The sequence below is a fragment of the Raphanus sativus genome, unplaced genomic scaffold (genome assembly GCF_000801105.2).
Source record: "Raphanus sativus cultivar WK10039 unplaced genomic scaffold, ASM80110v3 Scaffold0302, whole genome shotgun sequence".
In the NCBI taxonomy this organism is placed as follows: Eukaryota; Viridiplantae; Streptophyta; class Magnoliopsida; order Brassicales; family Brassicaceae; genus Raphanus; species Raphanus sativus.
The window spans coordinates 2,857-19,630 of record NW_026615622.1 but is presented as its reverse complement, the minus strand read 5'-3'; the positions used below and the strand labels follow the sequence as shown (position 1 = coordinate 19,630).

General features: G+C 35.1%; 2 protein-coding genes and 1 long non-coding RNA gene across 3 annotated transcripts; 1 reads left to right on the top strand and 2 right to left on the bottom strand.

Moving 5' to 3' along the window:
- Nucleotides 1-60: 60 nt before the first annotated feature.
- LOC130501832 (homeobox-leucine zipper protein HDG12-like) lies at nt 61-1,574 on the bottom strand. The gene is made up of 2 exons (XM_056996656.1): nt 831-1,574; nt 61-737 (listed from the first exon to the last, which is right to left on the bottom strand). Exons 1-2 carry the CDS (start codon nt 860-862, stop codon nt 371-373), a joined length of 399 nt encoding a protein of 132 aa, XP_056852636.1. The 5' UTR covers nt 863-1,574; the 3' UTR covers nt 61-370.
- A 39-nt stretch (nt 1,575-1,613) lies between these two features.
- On the top strand, nt 1,614-3,087 carry LOC108822564 (protein FIP2-like). Its single transcript, XM_018595679.2, has one exon. The coding sequence runs from the start codon at nt 1,766-1,768 to the stop codon at nt 2,930-2,932; it is 1,167 nt and encodes a 388-aa protein (XP_018451181.2). The 5' UTR covers nt 1,614-1,765; the 3' UTR covers nt 2,933-3,087.
- Nucleotides 3,088-4,747: 1,660 nt separating this feature from the next.
- LOC108821481 (uncharacterized) lies at nt 4,748-16,461 on the bottom strand. The gene is made up of 5 exons (XR_001944556.2): nt 16,215-16,461; nt 8,971-9,055; nt 6,051-6,137; nt 5,874-5,974; nt 4,748-4,915 (listed from the first exon to the last, which is right to left on the bottom strand). It is a non-coding gene; the product is annotated as an uncharacterized LOC108821481 (long non-coding RNA).
- Between the last annotated feature and the right edge of the window lie 313 nt (nt 16,462-16,774).

Genomic DNA, 16,774 nt, shown 5'->3' with positions numbered 1-16,774 from the left:
ATGGCCTATAATTTAGCAGTTAGATATAAATTTATGGCTAGAGATGGTAGACAAAGTATGGAAGAAATTTAGCTAAGAAAAAAGTAACTTAACAGTTTGCAACTAGACAAAAGAAACAAACAGAAGTCAATGCCCGAACCATACACAAAGAGCATGGTGCGTTCTTGACTCAACCTCCCACTAAATATTTTACCATTTCAAACGTACACACACAAAAACTTCAAAAACAAAAACAGAACAAGAGAGTGAAAAGTGGAGACATATAACCAGAAGAGTAATGATTTTCTTACACTCTTTGCTGGCATTGAAGGCAAAGTAAGTGCTTAATAACTTTGCGTTTAATGGCGTCCTCACGCAGTTGAAGGACAACTCATGGCGGTTTTAATGTGGTGGACAGTGGAACTGATGAGGTTATTAACTGTTTCATTTGACTCATATTCAATTTCCCTGACTGCAAACTACTCACCATTATCTGAAACCCAACCGTTATCAGTGAACCACCACTTCCTCCTCCTTCAGCTTTAATTTCTGCAAGTTGATTATTCCTGTTTCCGTCTGGTAAAACAGCAAAACCAGAGGGTAAAATGGGGATGTAAGATGTATCTTGACCACTCATTGCCATGTTCAGTGCTGGTAGATCCACTGGAGTGTAGACCACAAGCGAGCCTGATGAATCTATGCAGCTTACTTGAAGAATCAGCATGTTGTTTTTGATGATGACATGATGCATTGAACCCCTAATGAAAAACAGATACAAATTTAACTATCAATAATCTCAAGAACCGATCATATGTGTAAAAGCAAACCACCACGAATGGAAGCAATCTTACACTGTTTTCGGCTCTGTTTTGCCTGAAGACATGGAGGTTGCTGAGAGGATTGCCGGTTTACCAACAAGAACCGATGTCTGGAACAGCGTTAATGTCTCTGTGCTGGAGAAACCAGTGTCGGTTCGTTAACCGTACGGAGAATGAAATCTGGCCAAGAACAGAAGAAACCGGTTCGTGAAGAACCGGGACAATCTCTGTGGAAGTTCCCTTGTCCAATGGTTTGACTAAGGGTTTAATTGCTTCTACATCCGGAGATCTGGGATTCAAACCCAGAAAAGACCAAATTATGCAAATCATGGAAAAAAATGTTACAAGAGATTTTCAGCTTGGTGCAAGACGTACCATAGAACATGGATCTCATAGGACGGTTCAGAATGGTGCATTCAGACGTATATTCTCACAGTTTAATAGATTTGTCGGCTGTAAAACCGTCTTTGTAATATTTTCATTACTGTAATATCATAATTAATCGATAATAATCGATTTCAGACGTTCAAAAAAAAATATTGTGCATAAAATAGAGAGACTACGGCAGAAAAAAGGCCCTAGAATTTCTTTGATTTTCTGGCCGTTTCTAAATGAAAATATATGGTTTACTTAAATTTCCAAAATCGAAAAACTACTAAACCGGATCCAACCAAACTAACTAATTCTCAAGTAAAAAATTGAATAAGCTAAGAGAAAACCAAATAAAACCAAACCGTTGGTATATACTGAACCGGTAAATAAAGTCTGTTATACGTATACGGCGGCGGTGGAGAAGGTGCGTCGGGTGCGCACACGTCATCACTCCGCGGCGCACTTTAGCACAACTCTCAAACCGGCCACCTCCTCTCCCAACTTTCCTAACCTACGCCTCTCTTCCGCCTCCTTTATCATCCTTACCTTAACCCACCGCTCTTTCTCCTAACCCTAATTTCTTCTTTCCCGCCGCCATGTCAACCCCCGATAACGAATCTCCCGTCGCCACCGCCACCGATCCTTCAACCGCCGTGACCGTCGCGACCACCGCGACCAGGAGAGTCCCTCCTCCGTGCTGGACCGACGAGGAGACCGCCGCGCTCGTCGACGCCTACAAAGACAAGTGGTTCGCCCTCTGCCGCGGGAACCTCCGCGCGGCCGACTGGGACGACGTCGCCGCGTCGCTGCCTACACTCGGAGGTCCGGCGAAAACGCCCATCCAGTGCCGGCACAAGATCGAGAAGCTCCGGAAACGTTACCGCGGCGAGAAGCAGCGGTGTCTCAACAAACCGCCAGGCAAGTTCTCTTCCTCGTGGGACTTGTTCCCTGTTCTGGACGCTATGGAGTTCGCGTCGGTGGCTTCCCCCGCCGCCGCCGAACCGTACGATCACGATGTGGATCACGAGGAGGACGAGGGGAACGGTGTGGGTGGATTTAGGGTTAGATCGAAGAGATCCTTGATGAGTACGCCACGAGAGGGGTTTGGGGTTAGATCTAGGGTTAAGAGTCAGATGAAAATGTACGGTGGTGGTTTTGATTCAGATCATGATTCAGGAGGTGGTTTTGGATTGAAAAGGAGATATAATGGACATCCTAAGGTTAATGCTGAGTTTGACGCTGATTCTGATGATGAGATCTTGTTAGCTCCCAAGACTACTAGGCTTAGGGGTTCTCATCACGGTGGCGCTGGGTTTCCGTTGAAGTCGTATGGTGATCGGAGTTTCGCTTCTCATGGGTTTAAATCCAAGAACTTCAGTAGCAATTATGATGACGAGTTTGATGATGAGAGGGAAGGATTGAAACCGAGGATCCACAACTCTAGGAGCTCTTCGCGAGTCAACGGTTATAGCTATCCACGTGTCTCCAACGGATATGGATCGTCTTCTAGGTTGAAGCAGGAGCCGATGAATGAGCCTGACCCGATTGATGAAGTTGTGTCCTCGGTGAAGATGTTGACGGAGATGTTTGTGAGGGTGGAGAAGTCGAAGATGGAGATGATGAGGGAGATGGAGAAGGCGAGGATGGAGATGGAGCTGAAGCATTGCCAGATGATGCTCGAGTCGCAGCAGCAGATAATAGGTGCGTTTATGGAAGCATTGAGTGAGAAAAAGAGCACAAACGCAAGGAGGACGGTGTCGTAGTTATTAACGGTCAAATAGCTTTTTGAGTGTAGTAATCCAAGTGTCCTCTTCGAGAAAGAACAAAAATGGCAGTAAAATTTTATGCCAGTAATGACACTTGAGGTTTTTAGTTGTTGCAATATTTTATAATTTGTTAAAAGATAACATTTCTGTTTGATCCTATGATAACAATGTCCTCTCTTTTCTTTTTTTTAACATTATGAAAACAATGTCTTTTTTTTTCCTTTAAATTTCGGTTTTATTCAAGAAAGATAAAAATTACAACTAAAAAAAAAATAACCCAGAGTATTAAAGAGCAAAACTAAAATAAGAGACCATCTATAGGAGTAAAAACAAGAAACCATGAGTCAAGGAAAGAGGCTGAACCAAGTGGAGAGTAGTGAGACTTCTGTTGGTCAGTTTCGTTGTAACCGGGAGAGGATAGAGAGCTTAGCTCGGATAATTAGTTTGATCTCCGCCACTAAAGAAGAGACTGGACGAGTAGCATTCGAGTGAATTCTCACGTTCCTCTCCTTCCATTTGTTTGATAACAATGTCTTTTGAACGAAAGTTTGAGATCAAATCTGAAATTTTATAACGCCAGCCGCACTTGTCGCAGTGCGGTCTAAAAGGATAGATATATGTCATGTTTTAAAACTATAACTAGGTGTTTTTTTGTAACTTAACTATAACTAGGTGTTTGTAAACTATAACTAGGTGTTTGTCCTTGATTTCGTTGAGATTGATATTACATGAAGAAATATGTATGCTATTTACAATATTATAACTATTGAATAATAGTTACAATTATTAAAGTTTAACTTTTACTTTTTAGAAGAGCCGTGAAATTTAAGATAATTTAATAATATAAATCTAGGTCACTAATTTTTTTTACATGAAATCAATATTATAATTGGTTCAGATAATTGATTGTACAATTAGCTTTCATTTTATTTTAATTGGTGAAAAGTGTAAATATTAATTTTCACAGGAAAAATAAGAAAATAATTTTTTATTTGTAACTCTAAGATGAGGATCATATATTTTTGTAACTCTAGCATCAAATTTGGTGATTTGTTTAACTTATGTTTTTTTCATTTGTTTGATTATTTTAAATATATTTTAAATTTAACAAACATTTAATTGTTCTTTTATGTGTGTTTTTAAAATATTTTTCAAAAACAAAAGTTTTGGTTATGATTAAAAATAATAAAAAATTATTTCAGATTTATTAAAATCCAAAACTGCAAATAATTGATTGTAGAATAACTTTTCATTTTGGGATTTCATTTTACCACTGATAAAAAAATCTAAAATCATCTATATTATTAAAACTGTAGTACACAATTGTAATGTTTGGATACAGAGATAGTATTAAAAGGGATATTTGTTTGGAAACAGGATTAGTTTAATTTTTTTTTTTTAAAATCGCCTGGCCCATTACTTCTTAAACCTAAATTGTCACCTCCCTATATAACATCCCTTTCGTCTACACCTCATAGTAAAGAAAACACTACTATGGCTTTGGTTCCCTCATCTAGCGAAATCACTTTTTTGAACAATATCAAACCATACAAGAATACTTGAAAGGTTGAAGTGAAAGTTCTTCATTCCTGGACACAACCACCCCCAAAAGGTTCTGGAGATGACACTTTCGAGTTTATACTTGAAGATAAGATGGTATGTTTTCATTATAAGTGAATAGTCTGTGATGCATAGTTTCGACTATAAACTAATATAGATGTTTTCATTTTAACCTATTCGTTTTCATTATTTTTTTTTTTGCCTAAGACTAAACCAATATTTTTTATTGTAGGGAGTTCAGATCCATTGTACCTGTAAGAAAGTCTTCCTTGCTCGTGTAAAAAAATTGCAGATTGGTCAATGGAGGATCCTCCAGAATTTCTTGGTTTGCCAAGCCGTCGGGATATACAGACCAACCAGCCATAAATTCAAGATATGCATCACAGACTATTCCATTGTCACCAATTCTTCTTTTACTACCTGCGAGGTATCAATTGTGTTATTTAATAACTTCAATAATAGAAGAATGAGATTTGTTTATACAATAAAGTTTTTTCCTTTAATAGGTTGGTTTGATTGATCAAAATAATGAGAGTTCATCTGAAGCTGTTTCAACACGTTTCTGTAAACGTAAGGAAGGAGATAGTGATATTAATGACATGAATCACACATCCAAGAAGTTATGTGCTAAGAACATCAAAATGGAGAAAACAGAGGACTATTAGTGATGTCGTGTTATGCTGAGTTTGCTTTTGTTTTGGTTTTTTTCATGTTGGTTATTTAGAATTTCCAGTTTTTTTTTTAATTTTACATTGTTCTTCAGTACTTTTTCTTTAATGAGTTTTTTAATCAATAAAATATATTGATTAACGATTCCTATATATTTACAATAGTATTGATTTATTAATATTACTGATGTATCGACATTTGTATATTATCTTGACTTAAATTTAAAATTACATCCCTTCTTATTTAGTTACTATAATCTGCAACAACCTAAATATCAATATTTATAAACCTCGATTTCATAATATTTTAAAAATAGACAAATTAAGTTCAAATATTAAAACCCCAGAATATACCTTAATTTATAGATATCTTCATATAAATGGTGGAAAATATTAAGATGGGATTCTCAAAAAATCTTATGGTTACCATAGTTTGCATCGACAGTTATAAGCAAATAAGTAAACCTCGATTTCATTATATTTTAAAAATAGACAAATTAAGTTCCAATATTTAAACCCCAAATATACCTTAATTTATAGATATCTTCATATAAATGGTGGAAATTATTAAGATGGGATTATCAAAAAATCTTATGGTTACCATAGTTTGCGTGGACAGTTATAAGCAAAGGCATAAAATATCGACCACCTTCCTATATTTTTGAAAAGATTTGATAATTAATATTCTTATCTAATCATTTACTACTAACCTTTCTTTCCACGTTTCTTTTTCTCCAAGTTCAATATCTTTTGACTCAATTATCTTGCCTCATCATTGCTGTCGGATCCAAATCAAATTAGTTACCATAATCTGCGTGAATATATCACAAAACTTATGAATAGAAAGAATTTAATAAAAGCAGACAATATAGAAGGAAAATCTTAACTAATTCACGATTCCAGTCACTTTCTTTCCACGCAACTTGGTTACCAAGATGCATATCTTTTTTCCCAACTTAATTTGTTACCATAATCTGCGTCAATATATAACAAAATTTATAAACTACTCCAATAGTAATTACAAAATATATCAATTAGTTAAAATATCTAAAGCAGAGAATATTCCCAAATGATCTCACCACGCCATAACTTCTTTTAACCTAATTATTCAATCATCTATATATACCAAATCAAATATGTTCCTAACATCGACACAGAACTCACAAAAGAAAAATGTCTGCGAGTAGAAAAATAGTTTTGGTCAAAGATCTCAAGCCTTACAAAGAAGAATGGCGAGTTCGTCTGAAGCTTCTTCATTCGTGGAAAACAAAGACTACCTATGGAGGAGAATCTCTTGAGTTAATATTCGCAGATGAAACGGTAAATGAAAATATTTTCTATAAACTATTATTAGTTTGATGTCAAATTACAATGGTTAAATCAATCTAATACTACGTTTTTTGCAGGGTCAAAAAATTCATGCATCATGCAAACGAAATCTGATGTATCGTGTTCAACGCGATTTACAGATAGGAGAATGGAAAGAGGTCGAGAACTTTAAGATATCTGCTGAAGGAGGTCAATATAGACCATCCAAATTTCAATACAAAATCACCATCATTGGAGATACCGTGATCAGACGTACTGATTACCGTAATGAGAATAACTTCCTATCTCTGTCAAGTTACGAGGATATTGGAAACGGAAAGTGCGAAGCTTTTTTTCTAATTGGTATGTACACAAAACGATTCTCCTATTGCTATTTGGTAACACTTTATACTTACGTAATTTTATTCTCTGACTTAAACAGATGTTATGGGTCAATTGGTCGATCTTGGAGAAGTGAGAATGTGTCAATTAACAACCGGGGAGAACAGAAAGAGAGTGCAGTTTCGTTTGCGTGATACAAAGTATATAATTTATTTTCTTTGCATTGTTTTGAGATGTTTCTGATGTGTCCTATAATATTTGACTGTTTATATATGCATATATAGTGGGAATGAACTTGCATGTTGCTTATGGGGATCCTACGCTGATCAAATAGAATCGCATATGGAGGAATCAACAGATGAAACTGTAATCTGCTTGATACGCTTTGCAAAAATCAATAACTTCAGAGGTAGACACATTCTTATTTAAATTTTGACCTTAAACTTATCACTGTCTCTATATTTTTACTAATCCTTGCATAACTTTTGAATTATAGGTGAAGTGCAGATCACCAATGCTTTTGATACATCACTTTTGATGCTTAACCCATCCATTGAGGAAGCAATTGAGTTCAGACAGAAGTGAGTTTTTTAAGGATATAGTTGTCATTATTTTTAATATTAGAAGCTAACAGAGAATATGTTCATTTTAAGGTTGACCGAAAGTGATGCTCTTCCCTTAGCTCTTTTGGCTAAAAGTGATGAAAATAAGTTAATGGCACCAGTTGTTGATGATTGGAATGAGGTCGACATTAAATCAATTTCTGAGATATGTCTTGCTGTTGAGGTAACTTAACAAAAAGAAAATATTTTTATTTAGATTATGAAAGTCCTATTATTATATGTTTATAGAAACTTTTTTGTTTAACCATTAAGGCCGAGCCCTGCAAAATTGTGTGTACAATTGAAGCCATAGACACAGATTGGGGTTGGTTCTATTTTGGATGTGTGAGGCATAACCGACGTACCACTAGGGTTGGTAGAAATGGCCATCAAAAGTTGCTTGAAACTGATAAGCCACAGTTCTATTGTGATGTGTGTCGTGCAAACATCACTAATATCGCACCCAAGTAATAAAAGACCTTTGCTTTGTCTACTATATTAATATTATACATATTATTATTTGAACTTATTGTATAATTACGTTTTGCTTGATACTTATTGTATTATTTTTTCTCTTTGCAGGTATAAGCTTCATGTCTTAGTGAAAGATGACACTGGGTCATGCCGTTTAATGTTACTGGACAGTGTGGCTAGAACTATTATTGGTGATAAAGCTGTTGAACTTTGGGATGGGTCATATGCTGAGGTAATTTTTGACCAGTACTAATATTAAAAAAGATAATTTATTTTAAAAGAGTTTTAATAATATAGATAGATGTTTTTCATTTACAGATTGAAGACCCAGATATTATTCCTATTCAAATCCAAAATTTGGTTGGAAAATCTTTTCAGCTTTGGTATTTCAATCAAAAGTGATAATGTAACCAGTGGATCAGATACCTTTAAGGTCTCTGAGGTCTGGTCTGGAGATCACATTCAAAGGATAGAATCCCTCTCAGAACCAGTGTCTCTGATTGAGACCATTTCAGATACTCTTTCAACTGGAGAGGTTTGGAGAATGTTATATTATAACCTCATTAATATCTGTATATGTATATTCGGTGTCTGATGAGTTTTTTATTAGGTTTGTTTGATTGATCATAACAAAGAGAGTTCATCAGATGTCTCAACACTTTTCTCTAAGCGTAAGGATGGAGATGCTGAGCTTAATGACAAGAATTCGACATCTAAGAAGCTTTGTGTTAAGAAAATGAAGATGGAGAAGTAAAAGGAAGATTAATTTTGTGAGGAATACCTTGGCGAGTTGTTTCTTTTGGTTTTTTTTTTAAATGGTTTTTGGATTATTTGTGTGATTTCTGCATTGCTATTTTTTAGTACTTTTCTTATTTCAGTTATTTTGATTCAATAAACTTTGATTTTACCACAAAACGTGTCAACAAATACTTTTCTTTGTTGAGCTATCGGGATGAACTCTAGATTGACTTATTGAAAACTCGAAACTAACTTCTATCTAACCAGCAACTTAGCTTATGACACTCTATAATTAACCTAAACTCAAAATCGTTATAAAATCAAAGGTGAGGTTCCAAAATACCTGTTTATGCCTTCAGTAAAACAATATTCTCGCGTGTCACCAACATCCATTTGGCTCTCTCTTCGAACTTCCATTACAAATGATTCTATAAACAAATTATATAAGAATAGTGAATAAGTATCTTTTGAACATATATAATATTTAAAAAAATTAAAAATATAATGTTAAATCGATGTATAATTAAGATTCTCAGAAAATATATTCTGTTACCATAAAATAAACTATAAAGAATTAACTAACAACTATCTTTGTGCTAAAAATGGAATATTTAAGATCTTCAAAATATATTAGAAATCCTCATTTCAAATAACAATCACGACATACTAAGGGTTTTGTTTTACACAAGCTACAAATTATGAAGAGAAAAAGAGAGATGTCGAAAGATAAAACTAAGCTGCAACAAAAATCGATTTCAAGCATGAAGAACATAAGCCAAAGGAATGTCCACTCATCTGTTGCTATCTCTTCTGTTTTTAAAAGGATTTTTCATGGTCTGGATCCTAAACCAGTTTCTGAGTACAATAATGTGATTGAAGCACTTACTACCAAGACACCAACAACCCCAAAAAGCAAACGCAGATGTGTCAAAGGTAAATATTTTGATAAAAACAAGTTTTTCATCTTAAAAATTCTATATTTTCGCTATTCAATTTGTTTCTGAATCTTGGTTGCAGGGGTTAATTTCCTGTCAAACAATGATGAAAATACTCCTCTGCAAAGAAGCTGTTTGACATCTTTATCAGGTTAGAGACACAATATGTAAATAAAAAGAGGATTGGATGTATTCTTATCTTATAAAAACTCCATATTACTATTCTATCTAATTTTTTTTTCATTGTGTAGCGAGAGATAAAACCTCAGCAGAGAAACACCCAATGAGCAACCCAAATCACTGTCTACAGAGAAATAAGAAAAGACCAGCTATGACTGACATTACTAATATAGATCAAACACATTTCACCCAAGAAGGTCTGTGTACAAGCACACCAAAAACTCCAAGTAACAAACGTAGATGTGTTCTTGGTAAGGCTATTTTGGCATTAAAACTTGCATATTTCCATATGAACAAATATAAAACACAGGATGGTTGCAGGTGTGTCAGTTGAGTCAAACCAATCTAAAAAAACTACAGAGCAGAGAAGTTGTTTTACTACCATATCATGTAAGAATATAGATATGTATATTCTTACATTTTAGCTTTTCAAAGAAAAAGATGTTGTTGGTTATATTGGTTCTGATATTTTTTTTTTGGTAGCTAAAGATGTGAGGTCAACAGAAGCTTATACCAGACATTTTCCAAACAAGAGGAAGCAACGACATAACAAAAATTCAGTTGAAGATGTGATCACCAGTATAGATTTTAATCTCGAAAATGATCTTGAAAAAACCTCATCAAAAACGTCTGGTAAGCTTCACAATGATGACGTTGAAGGTGATGAAGAAGAAATGAATGATTACGATCTTGATTACGAAGGTGATTAGTGTATATATATTTTAGATAATTCTTTTTCTTACAGATTAACTTTTCTATGTCTGATCTGACCTATTTTCATGGTACAGGAATAATTGAAGAAATTGATGCTGACTTAGAGTTTGATGTTAGCTCAATAGAAAGTACAGACTCTGAAAATGATGATTCCGACTTAGATGTGTCCAACGTGAATATAACAAATCAGTGTAGGAATTACACGAAGCGAAAAACAAAACCTCTTAAAAAGAGTTCTATGTCTAAATCCAGAGGTATATGAGATATTCAAAATTTATGTTTTTCATTATGTTTGTATTTGTTATATTGATAAAAGTACATTTCTCTTTTTTTTAGTTGGAACAGACTATGTAGATGAGGGTGATCCATCATGTACATGTTCCCATTGTGGTGCTATTATGTGGTATGGAGAACGGATTAACAGGCGTAGAAATACACATACTCCTTCTTTTACTCTATGTTGTGGGCAAGGTCAGGTTGTGCTGCCCCTTCTAAAAGAACCACCAGAACCACTGAAGAAATTGATGATGGGTGATGACAAGCTAAGCAAACATTTTCAGAAAAATTTGAGACCTTATAATATGGTTTTCTCATTTACTTCACTTGGAGGTAAAGTTGAAAGATCTGTGAAGAAAGGGGTTGGTCCAGATATGTTTCAGTTGCACGGAGAAAATTACCATCTACTTGGAAGTTTGAGACCGGAAGATGGTAATAATGCTAAATTTGGACAGCTATACATAGCTGACACTGAAAATGAAGTGAAAAACAGAAGCAACTGTTTGAGGTAACCAAATTTGCTTTGACCTGTATTTTTACATATTCGATTTAAAAAATTTAAATGTTCTAAGTTTGCTGTGTTTTCTTTATTTTACAGCAAGAGTAGCTTGAGTGGACAAGTTAAAAAAAGTGATACTTTGAAGGAAGAAATCATCGAGGTTTTGATGAAAATGTTGAATGAAGTGAATCCCTATGTTAAGCAGTTTAGGTCTGCCAGAGAACGATTTGATACAAATCCTGATGATGCGTTTCACATGAGGATTATTAGTGATAGGCTCAGCGATGGAAGAACCTATAACACACCTACGGCATCTGAAGTGGCTGCACTAATTCCTGGAGATTTTAATATGGATATGGATAAAAGAGATATAGTGCTCCAGCGACACTCAGGAAAGCTTTTTAGAATTAATGAAATTCATGCTTCCTATCTAGCACTTCAATATCCTCTATTGTTCACATATGGAGAAGATGGTTTCAGGTTTGGCATTAAGAAAGGTGTTACTGAAGCTACCAAAAAACAGAAGAAAGCTACAATTAGTATGAGGCAATTCTTTGCATACCGTCTTCACGAACGCAAGAATGAGTCGGGACATCTCCTTCATGCTAGACGTCTATTTCAGCAGTTCTTGGTAGATTCATACACCACTATAGAGTCTAATCGTCTACGCTATCTTAAGTTGAATCAGAAGTCTTTGTGGTCTGACAGTTTTGACTCTATGAAAGAGTCAGAAACTGCTGGTAAGACTAATATGAATGAACAAGGAACAGAATTTGTTTTGCCAGCTTCATTCACTGGTGGTCCTCGATACATGAAGAACAATTATTTGGATGCTATGACCATTTGTAAGCATTTCGGATTTCCTGATCTTTTCATCACCTTTACATGCAATCCTAAATGGCCAGAGCTCACCAGATTCCTTAAGGCTAGAAAGTTGTTGCCAGAAGACAGACCCGAAGTTCTTTGTAGGATATTCAAAATGAAACTTGAATCGTTGATGGATGATTTAACAAAAAAAACACATTCTTGGGAAGACAGTCTCATGTAAGTTTCAGTTTCTATATCTAATCTATCACTTATTTAATTTTTAATATTTACTAATAATTTTTTTTTACAGCAATATTTACTAATAATTTTTTTTTACAGCAATGTACACAATAGAGTTTCAGAAACGTGGTCTACCTCATGCACACATACTGCTGTTCATGCATCCCAACTACAAGCTTCCAACCACAGATGATATAGACAAGATTATCTCTGCGGAAATCCCTAATAAATCAACAGAGCCTGATCTCTATAATGTTGTTAAAGATATGATGATGCATGGACTATGTGGAGCTGCGAATATGAATTCTCCATGCATTGAGAATGGATTATGCTCTAAGGGTTATCCTAAACCATATGCTGAAAGGACCACCATTAATAGAGATGGGTTTCCGGTATATAGAAGGCTTGAGCAAGAGGAAAACTATGTCGAGAAGAGTGGAATGAAATGTGATAATCAATGGGTTATTCCTTACAATAAGGAACTCTCTCTTCGTTACCGAGCTCACATTAATGTTGAATGGTGCAACCAAGCCGGCTCAATTAAATACTTATTTAAGTATATTAATAAAGGTCAAGATCGTGTTACGGTTGCTGTGGAACCTCCTGACCATGTTGTTATGAACCAAATGGGAAGTGTGGACGGTAGTGTGGAGAAAAAAAAGGATGAATTCAAAGATTTCTTTGATTGCAGGTAATAAAAAAATGTTATTTGTTTCATTTCATTTCGTCAAACCTTATTCAATATATATATGGCGTTTTTTAACATATTTTTTTCTTTGTTTTAGATATGTTTCTGCCTGTGAAGGTGGCTGGAGAACTTTCAGTTTTCCAATTCATTATCGATCTACTGCAGTGGAGAAGCTTAGTTTTCATCTGCCTGGAAAACAACATGTCATATTTAGAGGTAAAGATAAGATGGAGGCAGTGCTTAGTCGTAAGCTCATTGAGAATACAATGTTCTTAGCATGGTTTGAGTTGAATAAGATCGATTCACTTGCTAAAACCCTCACATATGCCAAGATACCAAACTTCTTTACTTACGATAAGAGTAAGAAGAAATTTCACAGAAGGAAAAGGGGATTTGCTCTTGGCAGGATTAACTATGCCCCACGTAAACAGGAAGATCCATATTATCTCCGGGTATTGGTGAACATTGTAAGAGGTCCTACATGTTATGAGGATATAAAAACTTTTGAAGATGTTCTTTATGAAAGTTACAAAAAAACATGTGCTGCACGTGGCTTATTAGATGATGATCACGAGTACATTGATGATCTGTTGAGGAGAAGTTATGATAGCTCTGCAAGTGATTTACGGCAGTGTTTTGCTATGATGCTTAATAATGACAGTTTATCATCACCGGAGAATGTTTGGGAACACATATGGGAGTGTCTATCTGAAGATATTGAATTTAACCGGAGAATATATTTCAATCGACCAGGTAAATCTTTACTGTTACTAACTATTTAAAAATTTATATTCATATATATGTGGACATATTTCTATCATGAGTTGTTTGTGTTGTTAAAATCAGTTTCTGTTTTTATTTTTCTAGGACTTGTGTTGAGTGATGAGGAGAAGAAAAACTATGCTTTACAAGAGATTGAAAAGCTTTTGAAGCACAATGGAGATTCACTTGAGAGATTTACTAATATGCCAAAGGTTCCACAATCAAGTTCTAGCGATTCAAATGTTCTTATACTAGATGAGCGTAGTTATTCACGCGAAGCATTGTTGGAAACCCTTGAAAGAGATGTCCCAAAGATGACAGATCAACAAAGGAGAATATTTGATGAGATTCTTGATGCTGTCACTAAAAGAATAGGAGGGACGTTTTTTGTCTATGGATTTGGTGGGACTGGTAAAACTTTCCTTTGGAATTTACTATCAGCAGCAATTAGATCCAAAGGAGATATTGTTCTTAATGTTGCATCGAGTGGAATCGCTTCTTTGTTGTTACCCGGTGGTAGGACTGCTCATTCAAGATTTGGGATACCTCTTAATCCCGATGAGTTTTCAACGTGTGTTATAGCTCATGGAACAGATCAAGCTAATCTAATAAAAGAAGCATCGCTGATTATATGGGATGAAGCACCTAGGATGAACAAGCATTGTTTCGAAGCTTTGGATAGAAGTCTGACTGATATTGTTGGGAAACACAGAAACAAGCCTTTTGGTGGAAAAGTTGTTGTTTTTGGAGGGGATTTTAAGCAGATTCTACCAGTAATAAATGGAGGTGGTCGGGCAGACATTGTTATGGCAACATTGAATTCTTCTTATCTATGGGAGCACTGTAAAGTTCTTAAACTCACAAAGAATATGCGGTTGTTATCTGGTTGTTTGACAACAACTGAGGCAAAGGATCTTAAGGACTTCTCAGATTGGATATTAAAATTGGGGGAAGGCAAACTCGGAGAGCCTAATGATGGCGAAGCTGAGATTGAAATCTCTTCTGAGTTTTTGATTACCAACTCTGAAGATCCTATAGAAGCTATCAGTAAAGCTGTTTATGGTGATTACGTATCCTTACAAGAAAACAAAGAGCCCAAATTCTTCCAGGAAAGAGCTATTCTATGTCCTACCAATGAAGATGTGAATATGGTCAACGATTTCATGTTGGATAAGCTTGATGGTAATTTTACATTTTTGCAAGCGATTTAAATCTGTAGCAGACTTATATTACTATGTGTGTACTAATGAAGTGTTCAATTAATTTGCAGGTGAAGAGAAAATATATACCAGTGCAGATAGTATTGACCCTATTGATAAAATTTCATTGAATGATGAAGCTCTAGGTCCTGATTTTCTCAACAAAATCAAGGTTTCTGGTTTACCAAACCATAGTCTTAGGCTGAAGGTTGGATGTCCTGTTATGGTTCTAAGAAACATCAATCCTGCAGCTGGCTTGATGAATGGAACAAGACTACAGATCACTGCACTTATGGATTTTATGGTTAAAGCTAAGATCATTACTGGAGAGAAGGTCGGGAAAACAGTGTATATTCCTAGATTGTTGATAACTCCATCAGACACCAGATTGCCTTTTAAAATGCGCAGAAGACAATTGCCTCTGGCTGTGGCTTTCGCAATCACGATTAATAAAAGTCAAGGGCAATCACTATCTCAAGTTGGTCTATTTCTACCTAGGCCTGTATTTTCACATGGACAACTATACGTGGCTGTTTCAAGGGTCACATCAAAGAAAGGACTGAAAATTCTGATTGTCGACAAAGATGGTAAAGCTAAAAAAATAACTACTAATGTTGTTTTCAAAAACGTTTTTAATAACCTGCAAGAGGATGAGTGATAAGGTATTGTCGATTTATGATATCTTCTTTTTCTATTGTTGTACATATTAAAAACTATTATTAACCCGCTGTGCTCTTTCTTGGCTTGCAGGTTCAAATGATGCTTTGAGAATCGTGGGGGTTGAAGTTCTAATTCTTTCATATTTTAAAGGTAACTATTTGTTCTTAATGAGACTGTCTTACTTTTGCCACCCACAAATCGATTTTGTATTAATATTTTTTTTGTTGTTTTCATTATTCAGAGAAGTATGGTTGTTTTTTTGAAGCATCAAGCTCCTTATGTTTTGTGAAGAAGATTGTTTTAAAAAAACTGTTATGTGAAGCTTTGTGTTTAGAACATCAAGATGGAGAATATTAAGGAACATTGGTTTTGGTATTTTTCATGAGTTTTTAATGAATTTTCCCTTATTTTCTACAGTGCACTTTTTACTACTTTTACTATACCAGCTATTTTAATTCACTAAACTTGGCTTTTTAAGAGTTTTCATGTCAACAACTAAACATAAAACTATCATATGATGTACATATACTCGATACTAATGGTTACCTAACCAACAACTTAGCATGTAACACTCTACAATTTATAAGCCACTACTATAGTTATAAAATAAAGTGTATTCGAAAATACCTCTTTATGCCGTTTGTAAAATAGTATTGTTGATGTGACCATGATCCCTTCTTTCTTGGACGAATTTTGTATACGATCCCTTCTCTCTCTCTTCCTCAGCTTCTTCTTCATCTAGAGTTTCTTCTGCGCGTTTTCCTGCTTTTGCTCTATTTTTCTCTCCTAAAACCACAAATCAAATGTCAAAATCAGTAGAGAGTCTGATCAACAAAGAGAACAAGAGAGGGTCTTCTACTCCTTTTAACTTATCTTTCAATATCTCCTGTTGAATTAGCTCTCTAAAATGTCTATAAGAACCCGTTATGCATAAGTCCTGTTGCACAAATGTTTAAAAAACCGTCAGTTTCAAAATTACAATGCTTTGACACAAGATTTTAAGTTCTAGAGATGACAAAAACCTTGAGATCACTTCCACTGTAGCCTTCTGTCATCTGCCAGAGCTCATGAAAATCAAGATCATCTGTCTTCTCTTTCGACAACAAAGTTCTCAAGATCTTCTCTCTCTGCTCTGTTATTCCCAAAACACAAAAAAAGGATCAGTAACAATAGTATACTCATCAAGA

What these genes read in the sequence shown, in the direction of transcription:
- LOC108822564 (XM_018595679.2), top strand. Translation starts at nt 1,766, where the DNA reads ATGTCAACCCCCGATAACGAATCTCCCGTCGCCACCGCCACCGATCCT.
- LOC130501832 (XM_056996656.1), bottom strand. Translation starts at nt 862, where the DNA reads ATGTCTTCAGGCAAAACAGAGCCGAAAACAGT. An exon ending in AAAACAGAGCCGAAAACAGT is followed by an intron (nt 738 to 830) that starts GTAAGATTGCTT and finishes GTTTTTCATTAG; the next exon opens with GGGTTCAATGCATCATGTCA.